Here is an 18,575-nt window from a genome sequence, read left to right as displayed (position 1 = left end):
AATCAGTTAACCGCACAGAGTGTGAGCCGCTGAGACAAATATGAAATAATTAATAAGGAATAAAAGACAAAAGACACAGAAAATCAGTTTCACAGAGGAGGACCTTGTGGGAGAATTGGACCTGATGGGTCCCCTCTGTAACAAAGAGTGAGGCTCTGCTTTACTTATAGGGAGCACATCAAAGGGATTCATTGTGATGAAGGGTTCTTCAAGGTAAACAAGAAGCAGAGGCTGTGGGGAAGTTGGCCTCATTGGAAACCTTATCACTTGTGTAATAGTTCTTCCTCCTCCAGGCTGCTGGCTCCTCAAGGCTATGTGGACACACTGGTATCTCTTTCTACCTCCTGGGAGTTGCATTTGAATCTAGGACTGTCCTGAACCAATAAATTCTGTGATATCACAGAATTCTCTTTGAGCAGAAGTTGCCTCGGCAACCGAGTGGTCTCAGATTGGTGAGATGAGCCCGAGAGTTCTCTGAGGAGCACAGCTCTGCTTAGAGATGGCTCAGACAAGCTCACAGTTCATCCGAGGTTTTCAACAGGTCAGTTGTTCACTTAGGTGTTAGTGAGGTAAGACTGCCATCTCTTTTGCTCCAAGTAGAACAATTTCAAGAATCAGGATTTAGCTGTCTTTATTCACATCTTTGGAATTCACTTCTGGTTTGCCAAAATATAGTAAAACAAGGTGTACATCTTTCTTTCTGCATTTTACTTTTAAGTGACAGTATATTCATTCTTATCCTTACCCTCATCCCTCATTTGTTTTTCTTCTTTTATTTCTTTGTGTGTGCGTGTGGTGCTGGGTATGGAAATCTGTGCCTCACTCTCCCTAGGCAAGTGCTCTGTCACAGAGATACATCCCTAGTCCTCCCTCCTTCATTTCTTGACTCATAAACATCAACTTTAATTTTGTAGTAGGGCCAGTTGGTCATGTGAATGCTGTACAACATCTCCGTTTATACGGCAGCACACATCACTCTCAGGACAAATTCCCACAAAGACCTGTTTTGTTCTGTCAGTCCACCCTAAAAGAAACCAGTTTCCAAACTATGCACAGCTTTGTAAATCAAGATGAACTGGTTAAAATTGGATACAGAAGCAAACAAGAAGCCAATAATACTTCCTGGTTAACTTGCTAGTTTAACAAGCTGAGAGTGCTAGGTGTAGTAAAATCTCAAGTAATAAAATGTTTAGCATTCTAAGAATATTCCAGTTAGAAAGTTTATATCATATTCATATTGTAATCATAGCTCAAGGTCATTAAGCTTGTTCCTATTATTATTAGAGTTAAGAAAATACAAGTAATGCTTTTAGTAAGGTATTCTAAGCAACAGAAGGCAGTGAGAACAAATGATGAAATGTGAACTTTAGTTCTGCATATTTCTTAACCAGCTTTATATGTGATCACTGAGGACCAAGATTGGGAGGAAGAGGAGATTGACCTGTGGGCACGGATAACCTTCTTTCTGGCACTAGTGTACCAGTTAGGAGCCAAAATAGTGAGATACAGAACCGACTTTCCTGGGAACTACCTGTCAGGAGGAAAAGGGATATACCCATACATAATTCATAGTAAAATATGTTTTTCACCAGAGTTAAACATAATATATTCACAGCTTAATTTATGGATTTTGAAAATACCCTTGAATATTTTCTCTTTGAATAAATGTTTTGTCAAATTATTTTTGCCGTCTTGTTTCAGAGCTTTCAGGAATATCAAGCACTTCTCGAAAGTTGTTTTCCTTCAGATGATCTAGTCTAAACACTGTGCTTTTAACTCTATCAAATAGCCTTCCAGAGAATTGGCATTTTGTGATGTAGTTTTCTCCCCTTGAGAAATGTTTAAAAAAGAACAAGGGAGAAAAAAAGAAAAGAATTAAAATGTCCTCTATTCATCAGTTCAGTCATAGGCAAAGACCAACCTTCCTCAGCCAAGAAATCAGAAAATTCTCAGAGTACTTTGAGAATATATAGTCTAGATCCTGAATCAAATGAATATTTTATACTATAACCAACTATTACACAGACCTTATGAAACATTTAAAATTTTACTGTCACAACATATTTTGAGAAGGAAATCATAATTAAAACTATTTTATTCCCCTCATAAAGCCCTGTTTCTCACCAGCTATTCACATGTACAATTTTTTTTTTTTTTTCCCTATTTGGTAAAGCCAGGTTACCAAGAGGAATTTTTGTTGTTGTTGTTGTTTGTGGTACTGGAAATTGAACCCATAGGCACTTAACCACTGAGCCACCTCCCCAACTCTTTTATATTTATTTAGAGACAGGGTCTTGCTGTGTTGCTTAGGTCTTGCTAAGTTGTTGCAACTGGCTTTGAATTCTCAGTCCTCCTGCCTCAGTCTCCCAAACCAGAGATTACAGGTATGCACCACCACACCCAGCCTCTAGAAAAAAATGAAAACATTTTTCCTTATGTGAGAATGCAAAAGGGGTTGAGTAATGAAATACCTTCTTGTTTCCAACCTTCTTCTCCCCTGGCACTTTTAAACTTCATTTTCCTCAGGCTGGAGGTGTAGCTAGGCAATAGAAGCTTGCCCAGCATGCCTTGGTTGGAATTCTAAACAGCCTTAAAAAAAAAAAAAAAAAAAATAGATAATTCAGGACTAATTCTTCAGTTAATTCCAACTTTCCAACTTACTGGTAATATTTGAATTGTTGAAAACAATATGAAATAGGTTTTCTTTTTAATTGCATTTTTATTGAGGTATAATTAACATGCAGTAAAAAATACATGTGTCTTAACTGTATAGTATGAATTTTGACCCTTCAGGATATGACTATATCTGGTCAATGGGGATACTTTCTCCAAATACACTTGTCAGAAAAATTGAAAAGTTTATAGATGATTCTGAGCTAAACCCAGTTAAGGACATGGCCTTTTAAAGAACCAGAGAATAATATAAATATGTAAATTAATCAAAGACTATTATACAATTAAAGGTTTGTTTTAATATAAACTTCTCATGTGCCTTTTATGGGATTTGCTGTACCACTCATAGATGAAATTTTCATTTGTTTTTCTGTTTGTTTTAAGAAAATTAACCAAAAACTTCATGATGGACTATGTTCAGCGCTGTAAAGAAGTTCTTGAATGGCGTGTAAAATACAACAAATATAAACCATTATCCAAACCAAAAAAATGGTGAGTTAAGTTTCTTCATTACCTTAATCAGTGGCACATATATCATAGTTTGTTATTTCATTTCCTGATTTCCAAAATTGTGTGCAATAAATATCAAGGTCAATTTTTAAAAAAATCACATTCTCTCCTCATAGCATTTTGTCTTACATGCATGTTGAATCTTGTTTGTGAAGATGGAAAAAGTAGATTACTTGATTCATCATTCCCTGATTCATTCTTTCGTAAATAAATAATGTGCCTTGTTCAATAAAAAATGAGTTAGGGCAGAGAAGATGTTTATATTGCAAGAAGTCTCCCACTGATGAAATAACAATATTTAGATTATCTTTACTGATTTTTTTTCTTTTTAATTTTTTTTAGACCTTTATTTTATTTATTTATTTTTTATGTGGTGCTGAGGATCGAACTCAGTGCCTCACACATGCTGAGCAAGTGCTCTGCCTCTGAGCCATAACCACAGCCCTCTTTACTGATTCTTAATAGGAATCCAAACTTTTAATTCAAACCATAAAATTTTTTGAAATTGCTTTCAATGTAGAAATTAGTATATTCTTTTTACATTATAATTTTAATCTGATAATCTATATAGTAGTTATTAAGAACATTTGCTCATTATTTCTTTATTTATTTTTTTGTATTAGGAATTGAATTCAGGAGTGCTTTACCACTTAGCCTTTTTTAGTTTGTGACTGTGTCTTGCTAAGTTGCTGAGGCTGACCTTGAACTTGCAATTCTCCTTGCCTCAGCCTCTTGTGTGCTACTGCACTAGGTGTATTCTCACTTTATGAGAGAAAATTTTACTTAAAGTTTGGAAGGTCTGTCTATATGTAGTATAGCTATTAGTGTTTATTTTTGTTGAAAAATGTCAGCATTTCTGTGAAGCTAAAACTCAAGATACGGAGTAATTTGTTACTTGGGAATATTTGATAACTTTGAATGTCTTAATTTGAGTGATTTATTTTGCCTGAGATGCTTTTTATTAAATTTTTTATTTTTTCTGTAAAATTCATTAAATTAGGAAAGAATTATACTTTCTATGAAGCAGATGCTAAAACATCTGAAATGCTCTCAACTTCTAAATATAGCAAACATCATACAATGCAAAAAAAAAATGCAAATTTTATCATGCTGCTAATTTACCTCCAAGTTTGTTTAGCACATTGGAGATATATTATCTTTTATCCCAGCAGCTCCAGACGCTGAGATTCAATCCCAAATTTGAGACAAGCCTCAGCAACTTAGCGAGGTCCTAAGCGACTTGGTGATACCCTGTTTCAAAATAAAAAAATGTTTTAAAAAAAAGGCTGTGGAATGGGGCTCAGTGGTAAAGCACCTCTGTGTTCAATCCCCAGTACCAAAGAAAGAAAGAAATATCTTTACTCTAAAAACAAATGTGGGAGACCCTGGGTTCAATCCCCAGCACCACAAAAAAAAAAAAAAAAAGAAAGAAAGAAAGAAAATAATGTGTACAAGATGCTTCTTTTTAGTCTGGAAAGTTACAAATGTTGTTTTTTCCCCCAATACTACTCTTTCAGACCAGAATTTTTAGTTTTATTTCCGGTATAGTTGATCCCCTCCTTTTAAAAAGTTTTGTAAGTTTCTCACTTCTGTCTTTTAGTGTTTTCTTCCTGTTTTTCAGCATTCCCTTCCAGAACAAAACACCTTTTACACAAGTCTGATGAGTTTTATTCTCACTGGCCCAAATTAGCAGTAGGGAAATTTAGAAATAGGGAAAGTGTAGGTAGTGTCCAATTTTAGATTTTCATGAATGAATTGTGTTCTCTGGATAGCAATTAGATACTAGTTGTGTAATAAAATCATGTACTTTTAGTTAGTAGGCCTAATACAAGATTTGTAGCTGAGTATTTTCTACAATGCATTCTTTCCATAAGGATAAGATTTCATCAATCTCCATTTTCTCTTTCTAGCAATTTTTCCTAAAAGAATTTTAAGTATAGGTAATAAATATTTGCATGTTCATAGGATTTTAATAGATTAGTGCTGTATAAGAAAGAAGTCATTTAAGAACATTTGTGCTTCAACAGTTGTTATTCTAATCTCCCATCTTTAATATCTGCTATATCCTAACATCAAATGTGGTTCTTAGAGTGTCATGTCACAAATATGGGCAGGTTGAGGTGGGTCTCACCTAATAAGTCAGGCTTTATAGTTAAGACTCCTGCTCACTTAACATAAAAACAGATGCTAATTCAGTCTAATCCCTCATCTGGTTTGCTTCAAGCAGAAAGTTTTCTTAAGTTTAAGGCAATATGATTACATTTATGCAACTGAACAGGAGTTAGGTTTACAAGTTCCTTTATTTGCAGTAGCCAAAATGGGGGAAACCCCAAATATTCATTATCAGGAGGTATATAAGCAGGTTATAGTGGATGTGTACCTTGGAAAACTACTATGTATCTATATATATCTATATCTATCTATCTATCTATCTATCTATCTATCTATCTATCTATATATTGGGGGGTGGTACTGGGAATTGAACTCGGGGATGCACTACAACTGAGCTACACCCCTAGCCCTTTTTATTTTCTATTTTGAAATAGGCTCTCGCTAAATTGCCCAGACTGGCCTCCTGCTTCAGCCTTCTGTACTCTGCTAATTAAAAAAATGAACTACTGATACATACAAACTGAATGAATATCAAAAACATTTTGTGGAGCAAAAGATACAAAAGAATATTCTGTATGATTCCATGAATGGAAATTGGAACTGTGGTTGCCTTGGGTGTAGGGGGATTAACTAGAAAAGGCACATGGAAACCTTCCAGGGAGTGGATGGGTGAAGATCAAAAGAGTGAATACATTTATCACACCTGACTGAATAGTACCTTTCAGGTCCACAAATGCCACTAAAGTAAATTTTACCTCAAAGAAAAATAGGTATTAGTTGGGCATGGTAGTGCATACCTATAATCCTAGCAATTCAGAAGACTGAGGCAGGAGGATCCCAAGCTGGAGGCCAGCCTCAGAAAGTTAGCTCCTTAGGAGCTTAGCAACACCCTGTCTCAAATATATATATATAAATAAGTAGAATTGAGGATGTGGCTAAGTGGTAAAGTGTCCCTGGGTTTAATCCTTCATATCAAAAATAGGTTTTTTAGCAAAAGAACTGATTGCCATTCAGATATAGTGAAGTTCTGTTCTGTTTGATTTTTGTTTCAGGAAATTTGCTACCTAAATCAGTCCTTTTGAAAAAGAAAACTTTTATTCTTCAGGAATATAACAAAAACAGGTTAACAGTCTTAACAGGTATTGAATATTTTAGCTAATCACAAGTAACAATAATTCTACTAATTGTCTTTCAGCTTTTCCTATTTATAAACTTTTATTTACAAACTAATCATGATATTTGAGTCTGTCTTTCTGTAAAAATACAGATAATAATTACAGAGTTGATTTTGTGCATTAAGTTACTGAGCTTGGATTCTGATTTTTTTTAGTCTCATTCCAGGAGATAATTTTAATCCTAATTTAGTTGACTATGATACCGGACGGTGTAAAATGAACGAATACATGCCTGTAATCACAGCATCTTGGGAGGCTGAACTAGGAGGATCGCAAGTTCAAGGCCAGCCTCAGCAACTCATCCAGGCCCTAAGCAATTTAATGAGACCCTTTCTCAATTAACAGGGGGAAGGGAGCTGGGGATATAACAGAGTAGTAAAGTGACCTTGGGTTAAATCTCCAGTACCAATAAATAAATAAATAAAATGAATAAAACTTTGCTGTGTTAAAACCTCTATATTAACTACAGTGATGCAGCCACATCAATGTTCATAGCTGCTCAATTCACAATAACCAAATTGTGGAACCAACCTAGATGCCCCTCAATTGATGAATGGATAAAGAAACTGTGGTATATATATATACAATGGAATATTACTCAGCCATAAAGAATAATAAAATTATGGCATTTGCAGGCAAATGGATGAAATTGGAGAATATCATGCTAAGTTAGGTAAGCCAATCTCAAAAAACCAAAGGACAAATGATCTTGCTGATAAGCAGATGATGATACATAAGGGGGGTGGGAGGGAGGCAAGAATGGAGGAAGGAGGGACTGTATAGAGGGAAAAGAGGAACTGGAGGGATGGGGGGAAGGAAAAAATAGCAGAATGAATCAAACACCATTACCCTATGTAAATTTATGATTACACAAATGGTATGCCTCTACTTCATGTACAGAAAAACAAGTTGTACCCCATTTGTTTACAATAAAAAAATAATAATAAAGTGAAAAAAAAAAATCTCTGTATTATTGGGAAGGTTCTTTTTAATCCAGGTACTTTGGAATTGGATGTTAACAGGATCTTTGTCCTATCTCCACCAGCCCAGGAATGTTAAACTGTAGGGAACTCCCAGATTGGTTCAAGTAATCCTTGGTGTGAGTAATTTTAGTGTGAGTGATAAAGTTCTAGTCCTGGGAATAAGTGTTACTTCTCAACCAATAGGTGTCAGCAATTAGGGGCTTAAACCAGTGGGTTGCCATTGAGCAAGGCAGTTGAGCAGATCCACATTAGTTTTGAGATGACCATCTCAGGTAATCTAAAGATCATTCTAGTGATCTAGAGATCCCTCTCTTTTGCTATTAGTTGAGATTATGTTATCTCCTGCTTCCTTGATTTGTTTATAGATTCAACATACCTTTTCAGCTGACCAAGTGACTTAATTTATGGCATGCAAGACGTCGTGATATACAAAATAAATATATACCTAATAAAAGTTACAGTGCTCATAGAACTATTTGCTTTTCCCTTGTAGTCTTTTCATTATTTTAAGTATTGCATTCTATACTATTCTTTACCTTTTATATTCTTCCCTTTCACACAAAATGATTCCTGGAGATTTCCATATACTTTCATTCCCAACTTGCTTCTGCCTAAAGCCAATAAAACAATTCTGCACATTTCTTAATGTTGACACCTGCTACAATATGATTGTTTTTCTGCAATAATTAGATATTTTAGACATTTCCTTTATATATAATCAATGGCAACTGAAATTAATTTGTCTTGACTTGATCTCTTGGGTTAGGTAATGGTACTATGATCACTATTGAATTATGACATTTTATAATTATGTTGTCAATACTTATTTCTATATAAAGTTAAATACTACATTACTAGAAACAAATAATTCTCAGTATTCTCCATCCAGGCATATTAGTTCATTTAAGAGAGGGGAATTATAATTTTATATGAATTACCCAAAATGGATCTTTTCCTTTCAGAAAACACTATACAGAGAGTGGTACAATTGGACAAAAACTGGCCTGGGAGTTAGTGTGACATTTGTTATTTTAAGCCGTAGGGCTCTTTCCACACCTGCAGAAGTGTTCTTGTGAGGTCACAGGCAGGTGTGCTGAGAATCCTGCTTGTCCTCAGGACATCTCTGCTGCTGCCTTACTTCATCCTCAGTGGTCAACTCTTTTTTTTATTTTTTTTTATTTTTAAACCAATGACTTGTGAAATGAAGAAATGAGAAGGGACTAAAGGAATAACTAACATTCTTAAGGTTTCTTTCTCAGCTTTTATCACTCTGGGCCAAATAGCATTTAAATGTATTCAATGATACACATCTGATATGTGAAGGCACTGTACATAAAGGTATCTATCATGAAGATCCTTTAGCTGCTAACTTAAGCAGAAAGGGAATTTGTTGGAAAGATCCTAGACTAGTCTTACGAAGCTTATATAGGGTGTTTATTTCTTTGGCTATTCCTTGAGTTCCTGTACTGGAGATTGGACCCAGGGGCACTTTACCACTGAGCTACACCCCCAGCAATTTTTTTGGGGGGCGGGGGGCGGTGGAGGCTAAGACAGTATCCTGCTAAATTGCCCAGGCTGATCCTCCTGTCTTAGCTTCCCAAGTCATTGTAGTAAAGATATGCACTACTATGCCTCACTTGGCTGATTTTTTAGTGTCTAAGATTTCCTAGTCAGCCATCATTACTGGGAAATCTTACCTCATTTGGATTGCACATCCTAATCTGATGCAATCTTCCAACCTTACAGGGCCACCCCCCTTATGCTTCCATTTTGCCTTCATGAATTTATAGTTTATTGTCATTAAATAAAGACATAATACTTAAAATTTGTCACTTGCCATACCTGATTCTTCTGGGAGCACTATTTCCCTATAGACCTCTTACATGATATTTTTTTGCCCACATCTTCACCTCCCAGGTAGAACTCTTATTTGTTGTGTTAGTTCATTTTTTCTCACTCAAAACTCTTAGCTCTTCTGAAATACATACCATCAGACTAGTGTCCCCTCCAGCCCTGTACTAACCTTCTCATTACACATCCTCCTTAGTGGCTGGCTCACCGCCTTTTCACATTTCCTGTCATCACACTTAGTAATTGCTACATACACCTGGATAATCCATCCAACATCCGACCTCTCAGCTGTTAGACATCCTCCCACCTCAGAAGTCTACTCCCACGGGCAAACTCTAACCTTATCACTGCTGGTAACTATTATACTTCAAAACTTAACAACAGAGAAGTATCACCATCTACTGATCTGGTTTGCTTATCCCTCAAATATAAATTGGCATGTATGTATGTGTATGTGTGTGCATGTATAAATATTTAAACCCCATTAGGTGCTCTTGTCTGTTTATATTTCTACTTTCCACAGTACTTCATTCATGTTCTTATTTCTAACTCAGAGTCTGGTTCCATCAGTATGACTATTCTTGACAGAATTCTAACCCTACTTAATCTAGCTTTCTATTATTCTACCACCACACCTACCAAACTACCAACATCTTTACCAATATATTCTACCTTCCTATTACAATAGATGAAATGCCAGTCCCTCCTTAAGACCAGTCCCTTCTCTTGTACCCTGGAGTTCATTCTCTCTTGCCTGTCTAAAAACTTAAAGGTGCAAAGCTTCTTAGCTGTCATGTATTCTTACCTAATCAATCTTTCCATCTTTAGTGGGTTTTTACAATTTCTTTAAAAATTCTCCTTAGAATCTTTTTTTCCTAGTTACCACCCTATATTTTTCTTCCCTTCATAAAAAGTTCCTGATTTTTCCACTTCTTTCCTGCCTGCCCCATTTATTTTTCATCTCTGTTCCTATTGTTTTTGTACCCATCGTTTCACTAAAATCATTCATGATGAGGTCATTGATCTCTGTAATATAAGATTTTTGGTTAAAAATACTCAATCCTTTTTGCTCAGTGGTTAGAGTGCTCGCCTAGCATGTGTGAGAGACCCTGGGTTCCATCTACAGTAACCCAAACTAAACAAAACAAAAATCAGTGTTTTTGGGTGAGAAAAATGTGTCAATGTAGATTCATCAATAGTCATTCAGTCCTTGACTTACCTTACCATCTTTGTGCTTGTAACTCCCAGATTTCAAACACCAGGTTAGACTTTCTCTTGAGCTGCAGAGTTGTATGTTTAGCTACCTACTTGAACTCTGTTCTTGGACTTCTAAAAGGGATTTCCAGCGTAAGATGACGTGGAACTCCCCCCCTTTTTTTTTCCACCTCCATGTTCCCTAACTCTGTAAATTACCCCACTATTTACCCAGTTCCTTAAACCAAAAGTATTATCCTAGATTTTTGGCCTTTCTCACATTCCATGTTTCAGTTCGTCAACACAACTAAACTGTTGTATTACTTGAATTTTTATAGCCTTATTACTTTCTGATGTTACATTGTTTGTTTTATTTATATCTCACCTTCAAATATTACAAATGAAGGCAAGGATATCCTTTTTATCCTCAATACCTAGGGGTTGGTACATACAAGATATTCAGTAAGTAGGTGACTGAATAAATTAAATAAATGTAACTGTGTTAAAAGCTTTTTTTTTTTTCCTCCCAGTGCTGGGGATTGAACCTAGGGCCTTCTGCTTGCGATGCAGCACTCTACCAACTGAGCTATCTCCCCAACCCTAAAGCTTTGACAAGAGAAGTACCATTATAATTCAGAAATAATGGGGGAGAAAGGGAATAACTGATAAATTATTTTCCTCAAAGAGATAGTAGAGCTTGGGATGTGGGATCAAAGAGTTAACCAGATGGAAGACTGGGTGCATGTGAGTTTAAGTTGTTGATCAAGAAGTTGAATGGGTTTAATTTAATCTGAAAACAAAGTGAAATGAAAAAGGATCAGGTAAAATTATTATACAGGACAATCTTAGAAGCAGGACTTTTCTTCATTTATCTTTGAGGGAATAGTTCTTGAGACATTGGAGGTACCTCAGAAATGTTCCATTGAGTGACTAAAGGTCTCTACAAGGAAGGAAGGCAAGAATAGGCTGAGTCTATAAAGCCCCCCTCCCCACAGTGATTATTCCAAAACAAGATTACAAATAGACACTTATGCCTTTTGGCAGAATGAATATATTACATAATTGGACAAAAGGCATAAGAAGGACGCCTCTCTATGTCATTGGCTCTGTAGGGCAATTTTAGTAGTTGATTGAGACCTTTTTACCAAAAAGGGTAATTGGGTGGCTTCATATTAGGCTATGAGTGAAAATTTGAATACTGTCAATTTAGGCCATCATTCTTGTAAATAGATACTTAGCTGCTTTTGTTTTGACTTCGGTCAGTTTACTGTGAAGAATAAAGACATTTTCAAGTATTTGCATCAGAGGAAAAAAACCCTGTTCTGGTTAAGATTTCAGAGATGAATTTTTTATTTTTTGGCCCAAAGTATCAAGTTCTCCTTCAAGACCATATCTATTAAAGGCAACTTGGTTTGGCAGAAAGATACTGATCTTGGCGTCAACAGATGTAGGTCAATTTCTGTGCTATTTACTGGCTGTGTGATCTTGGACAAATTTCTTAACTTCTCAGAATCTTATTGGGTTTTAACTGTGCCCATATGGCACCTGAAATATAGCGTAGAGCATTTTGTAAGTGTGGTTCATTCCTTTATCTTGCTAAGATTTTCATCATGTTCACATGCTACTGCCTCAGTGATGCCTTTCCTGGTTGATCCTCGCTGGAATGTATCTCCACTTCCCTGTGACATTTGTTGACCTTACCACACATAGGATGCATGCCATCTTAGTTATGAGTGTACATGTCTTGGCTTCTCTTTCTCATACACATACTGTCTTCTAAAGACAGGGACTCAAAACATTTCTGAACTACTCATAGTGTATAGTATGTACCCTGCAGTAAAATCCTATGAGGTAGCATGAAAGTATGGAAATTGAGCAGTTCTTATTGACATGGTATAATCAATTACTGATCTGTGTTAATTTACCTTTCTTTATTAGGCCACTCTTGTGTACCAACACTGACAAAGATGGGTTTGATATGAATTCTTCATTCAGGAATCTAATTTTAGTAGTTAATTTTAAAAGTGGAAAAAGGTAAATATGAAACATTTTCACTTAATAAACTTTTTCATTGAAATTAACTTAAAAAGACATAGAAAAGTATGTAGATTGTAATACAATCCAGCAAATTCTCACAAATAAATGCAGTCATATAACTACCACCTAGATAGAGAGGATGCCATCAACTTCTCTTGGTCAATATCATCTCTCTTTCTCAAATATAGCCATTCTGTTGACAAATATAAAGTATTATAAGTCATAGCTTTTGGAAAACAAAGGAAAGGGACATACAGGTACCTGGATAGCCAGCCTCTTTCAGAAGTAATGTTAGTGGATGTGGAAAAAGCATCCTGATGGATCATCTTCCTAGTTCATATGTACAGTACAATCTCAGATAATCCTCCTTTGGACTGAAAGAAATCAGTGTGATTTGATTTTTCAACAGTGATTAATTTGGTGCCTGTAGGATTTGGGGCTTCTAAAAATATCAGGTGTAAACTTGGACTTTCCCATAGCTTTGGAGCTGATTATCTCAATTGCCCTCTTAATTCTCTTTTATCTGCTTATTCATAAGGTTGAATGACATTTTTAGAATTTAATGAAGGACATTTCTTTGATAGCAAGTTTATTTCTAGTTAGAACAATTGGATTTAGCTTGTAAAGTTAATGTAATTATTCAAATTGTTCTATTAATTTCTAATAATTAATAATTATTCAATTATTAATGTAATTATTCAAATTGTTCTATTGCAACTAAGTTGATCACTTTTATCTTTGTTTTTGTTTTGGCAGAGTCATTAACAAGGAAGTATTTCTTCTTGTAGGTGATGGAGCTATGTATGTGTAACAATTTTCAAGTGATGATCCTTTAGTAGTAGAATTAACTTTGCATTACTCAAACTCAGTTTTGAAAGTCATTTGATATTGTTAGGACAGTCACAACATCATAGATATGAAACATTAATCTGAGCCTGGGGATTTTTTTACATACTTTGTTGTTCTGTGAAGAATTACATATTATCAAATGCTCAGCCCTTTCCTACCAGGTGTTTGACTTGTTTGTTTTAAAGTGACTCATGTCACTGAAGTCATCAATTTGAATAATGTATTTGCTGTCATGCTCTATACTTGTGTATGTTGAATGTTCTTTGGACCATCATTAGACTTTCTCACAAGACATTATGTAACATGGTATCATGTTTCTTGTAAGCTTCAGTGACATAATAGTGCTAGATGTAGTCTTCAATAGAGTTAGAATGGTCATGTGGGGTAAGTTGTCAACTATTATCTATATAAAAGAATATTATGACTGGGGCAGTGGCACATGCCTGTAATCCCAGTGGCTTGGGAGGCTGAGGCAGGAGGATCTAGTTCAAAGCCAACCTCAGTAACTTAGCAAGGCCCTAAGCTTAACTCAGCAAGACACTGTCTCTAAATAAATATAGAAAGGACTAGGAGTGTGGCTCAGTGGCTAAGCATCCCTGGGCTCAATCCATAGTGTCAAAATGAGTATATGTGTGTGTATGTGTGGGTGTGTGTATATATTATGGTTACTTTTACATATATAGTGTTTGAATTTATGTTTATTAAAGTTAGACTAACTTATTAAAGTTAGTAGACTAACTCCCTTGTGTACTGTATGGCTTGGGGAGAAATGAGGAAGTAGAATTCTGGAAAACTGAACACGTATCTGAGGGGACTGTTTTAACTTGGTAACTTCTGACTAAAATCATTTTTTTCCATAGGAAATGAACAAGCTGTTTATATATCTGAATGTAGAGATCCTTTACAATACATGTGTACATTAAGCAGATAAAATAAGAATAAACTGTCCTGTCTTCATAATAAAATTTAAGGAAATTTAAGATATGAAGTAGGTAGTAATAGACTGGTGCAAATCAAGGAAGGTGAGGAAGAAATGATTAAAAGTAAAGAAAATATTTTCTCAAAGATGAAGAAAATCTTAGACCCTCAGATAGAAAAGGTTCGTCAAATTCCTACCAGCTTCCAGGAAAAAGAAAAAGAAAAAAAAAAAAAAAAGTTACCCATTAGGCACCATAACACAGACAAGCATCAGATTTCTTATTTGCTACGTGTAAAAAAATAGACAAGGTCTACAAAGTACTATAATGAGAGTATTTTAATCTAGAATTCTTTATAGAACTAAGGTTTGCCTTTTTTTTTTTTTTTTTTTTTTTTCCAGAATTAAAAACCATTTGGACTAAATTTTTTCAAAAAAAAAAAAAAAAAAAAGGTCTACTAGCCAGGCACAGTGTGTGATACACTCCTGTAATCCCATGACGCAGGGGGCTAATACAGGAGGATCACAAGTTTAAGACCAGCCTCAGCAAGTTAGTGAGGCCCTGTCTCAAAATAAAAATTAAAAAGCTGGGGATGTAACTTAATGGTAGAGTGTCCCTATTTCAGTGTATGCTTAGGAATGTTCTCCAGACTATAAGAAGACTTGTGTTGCCTGTGTACAGTAGCACACGCCTACAGTCCCGTGATTCAGGAGGCTGAGGTAGGAGGATTGCAGTTCAAGGCAAGCCTGGGCAACTTAGGGAGGCCCTGTCCTCAAAATAAAGGATTGAAAATGTAGCTCAATGGCAAAGTGCCCCTGGAGTTCAATCCCAGTACAAAAAAGAAAAAGAAAAGGGGGGAAAAAAAAAGACATAGAAAGAAGGCATAGGAAAGAAGAAATAATGGTTAAACCATGAACCTAGTGGGTCTGAATTAACTTTAAAGATAGATTGATAATATGGCAGTGGAATATAATGCTGTTATTAAGTTGAATCATAAAAATAGAAGAGGTAAATCTTTTAGAAGTATAACATCTAGACCCGTAGCTCCAGATTTCAACCAAGCCTAGGAGTTAAAATAAAAACAGGCTCAAGATTTTGCCTGGCTTGGGGTATAGAGATGCCACAAAGAAGAAAAATCATTGTTGCCATCAAGCGTCTAAAGTTTGACTGCCTTTTGTTGCTTGTTTATCTGTGCTAGGCATTGTGGAGATGAGAATAACTGTTTGTAGCTTTCGTGGTGTTGAAATTCTATCAGGGGCCATAAGATCACTGTACAGAAGCAACAGTGAGCAAACTAGTAATTTTACTAAGAGCATCTTATAATACAAGTTTTTTTGTTTTATTAAGAATAGCTGAATTAAGGGTTTGAAATGAGTTTTCAATTAGTAAAAATTCAAACAACAATATTGTTCAGAAACCCTAGCATTTAAAATGTGGGATTTCTCATTTCTGGGTGAATCACCTCCTTCTCTATCCCTTATCAAGTCACATGCATGTCAAGAAAGGCTGTAAAACAGTGACCTGAGAGACTTATCCACTTTATCTTTCCTGCTTTTGCTTGTGGTTGAAGCTATTTATAATTTTGTAGAGGTACAAGGAAGGTTTGAAGGAAGAGGAGTTGCCATTGTTGTAAATTATCAGTATGTCACTGTGGACTTTGATCTGAAATCTTTGAGGACATAAACTCTATTTAAGATTAACAATAGCCACTGAAAGTGTAAAATGCCTTTTCTATCTGTCACATGTTATAAATTTGTCATTAGTAATAGAGCTATTACTTACATTGGATTGGGGTTGAATTAAATTGATAAAAATTTTTGAATTTGGAGTCTTATTAATTAGCCTGGGTCTATAGTGACTCCAAGCATCCATATCCTTCTGAAAGTCCAGTTTAAGAAGCCAACCAGTTAATCTATCTCTTTAAATACCATTTTAACTCTAAGACTATTGCTTACTCTTCAGATTTATTTCATGCCCATTACTTTAGTCTAACTAGATTTTAAATAACATGAGGAAGGAACTATGCATCATAAATCTTCTGAATCTCTGAAATGCCTGGTGTACATACCAGCTACCCTTACTCCTTTTAATTGTTTCTGTAGGCATTAGAGAGATGGTCATGATACATGCTGTGCTTAATTCTAATCTATGATAAAGTTTGATAAAAACTATGAGGAGCCTTAAACTTGGAGTTAGAGCAACACCAGGAGTAGATTCTCTCAACTGCTAGTGTGGCTACTGAGTCACACTTGTGTAACCTTGGGTGAGTTACATCAATGTGCTCTAAGTTAGAATAACAACAAATACAATACCACTTTCTTCCTCCATAGAGGGATGATTTGAGAAAACTCAGAGGAGTATTATATGACAAATTCAGATCTTAGAAAAACTATAGAAATATGATGTAGGACTATGTTTTGTTACAGGTGATTTGCATTCTTCACTCATTATATTTAATTTTCTATTCTTGTCATCAAAAATATCTTAATGCTATTCTCTTTTTAACAACAAGAAAATGATCTGAACTGAAAGTTAGGTAAGCCCTATGTGAAAACTGAGCTTTAAATGAATCATGGTACAAACCTAAATTTTTCCTCATGTGACTTGACTCCTGACTCTATTATCAGTATAAATAGATTATTTTTATGATGTGTTAATATGACCAGAGCAGGGCAATGATCTTCAAAGAAGTTTACTAGCTTCAAGATGATAATTGTCTTCTTACATCTGCCCCAAGTAAATGACTTAACATGTGGATTTATTTTAAAAGATAAAATTATTTGGTTTGTGGATATTACTAATTAGTAAGCTTGAAAGAATTAAATCCACAAATTCCTAAATATGGTATTAGGAGGAAAGAAATATATATATTTTTTTCATTTAGTACATGTTAAACAGTGGTCATTGAGTAGTTTGTCACTTGTAAGATCACTAACTTAGGGCATACCATACTGGTTGGACAAGATCTCAAATTGTGGACTAACTTCTAATGAGTGGTTATAAAAACATGTGTGTTGCCTTGTCACATTACACCATTGCTGCTTGAATAGGGCTTTTTGCATTCCAGTTGAATTGTACATAGGGTGGCCTGTATTGCTCAACAATTAGGTACCCTTTATTGTTTAGATAGGTGATGATAGAAAACTAAATCCTCCTCTCGGAACACTGCTTAACAAAGGTAATGGTTTCTTTCTAAATGAGGTTTTCTAACGTTGGAACTTTGCTTTGTGCTCTTTCAACAAATAATGTACTGTGTACCATAAAGCAGTTCATATTCCAGTGTTAGAGTAAGTCAACATTATACAAATTGAAATGTATACTCTGTGAAATTGTGTGGGGGGTTAGTTTTTTTGACATTTAGAAGACCTTAAAGGGTATAGAGGAAACACTTTCTACTTGTAACCTAGTAGTATACTAAAAAGCATCTTTTTACAAGTGCTACCTGTGCTGCTCCTGATTAATTTTGTGACCTCAAGCAAATCTCTTAATTCTCTGAGCCTCAGGTTTCTCATCTGCAAAATGAGGATAATTATGCCTACTCTTAGCCACAGGAATGTTGTAAAAACAGCAGGGAGAATTTTTATAAAGGATTAGACCATGTGGTTTATAGATTTATGGTAGCAGTCTTTTGTGTACAAATTATTTAGCTTGCTATTATTTTTATGATAAAAACCAAAAAACCTGTTTTATAGTAAACTGTGTAAAGAGCTCTTCCCTAATACACCTGACCAAAGCGCAGCTATGTCTACGCACGTGAAATCATTGCAAGACTTGTGTAGGCAAAAGAATACTGACCAGAAACATCAAACCAGGCAGGAATTTAAGTATTTAAGAGATAAGGGCAGCAGAAGATCCCTTGAGAAGATAGAAACACACATGCATATGTATAGTTTTGATGTCCATTGTTGGAAAATAATACATCAGAAATTCTCTTACTTGTCTTCTCCAAAATATTTGTTACTCACCTGTTAAGATGTTCTATCTTCTGTATGTGATAAGGGTATATGAACAGTGGAAGCAGAAACAAAGACTGAGAATAACTGATCTAGAAATTATCCACATTTCCGAGTGTGTGCCCTAATTTTAGATTCCCTAACTAATTAAGTTTTGGTCTGACATTTGATCTTATTACAGGATTAAGAAATAGAAAAGAATGAAGAAGGAGTAGTTTTCCAGCCATTAGTGTACTTTGATTGGACTAAATTCCAGGAATAGGGATAATTCTATTTTTTCTGATCATGAGGAAGTCAGAGATAATAGATGTTTTCTACATG

The 18,575-nt window shown here is 35.2% G+C and overlaps 1 protein-coding gene and 2 long non-coding RNA genes across 3 annotated transcripts in view; 2 read left to right on the top strand and 1 right to left on the bottom strand.

Moving 5' to 3' along the window:
- Positions 1-18,575, top strand: part of LOC306644778 (uncharacterized protein C9orf85 homolog) — a 97,268-nt gene that overhangs the window by 33,996 nt on the left and 44,697 nt on the right. The window contains 2 exon segments of the mRNA XM_079112052.1: positions 3,058-3,090; positions 3,092-3,165. Of these exon segments, the coding sequence (XP_078968178.1) occupies positions 3,058-3,090; positions 3,092-3,165 (107 nt within the window).
- The window catches only part of LOC306644784, a 36,379-nt gene continuing 24,007 nt past the window's right edge, over positions 6,204-18,575 (top strand). The window contains exon 1 of the long non-coding RNA XR_013759471.1: positions 6,204-6,434. This is a non-coding gene — a long non-coding RNA (uncharacterized lncRNA). The remainder of the gene's footprint in view (positions 6,435-18,575) is intronic.
- On the bottom strand, positions 10,330-13,912 carry LOC306644836. The gene is made up of 3 exons (XR_013759487.1): positions 13,254-13,912; positions 11,234-13,195; positions 10,330-10,624 (listed from the first exon to the last, which is right to left on the bottom strand). It is a non-coding gene; the product is annotated as an uncharacterized lncRNA (long non-coding RNA).

Source organism: Sciurus vulgaris, assembly GCF_902686455.1.
Source record: "Sciurus vulgaris genome assembly, chromosome: 15".
Lineage (NCBI taxonomy): Eukaryota > Metazoa > Chordata > Mammalia > Rodentia > Sciuridae > Sciurus > Sciurus vulgaris.
Note: the sequence above shows the minus strand (reverse complement) of the source record. Positions and strands in the feature narration are given on the sequence as shown.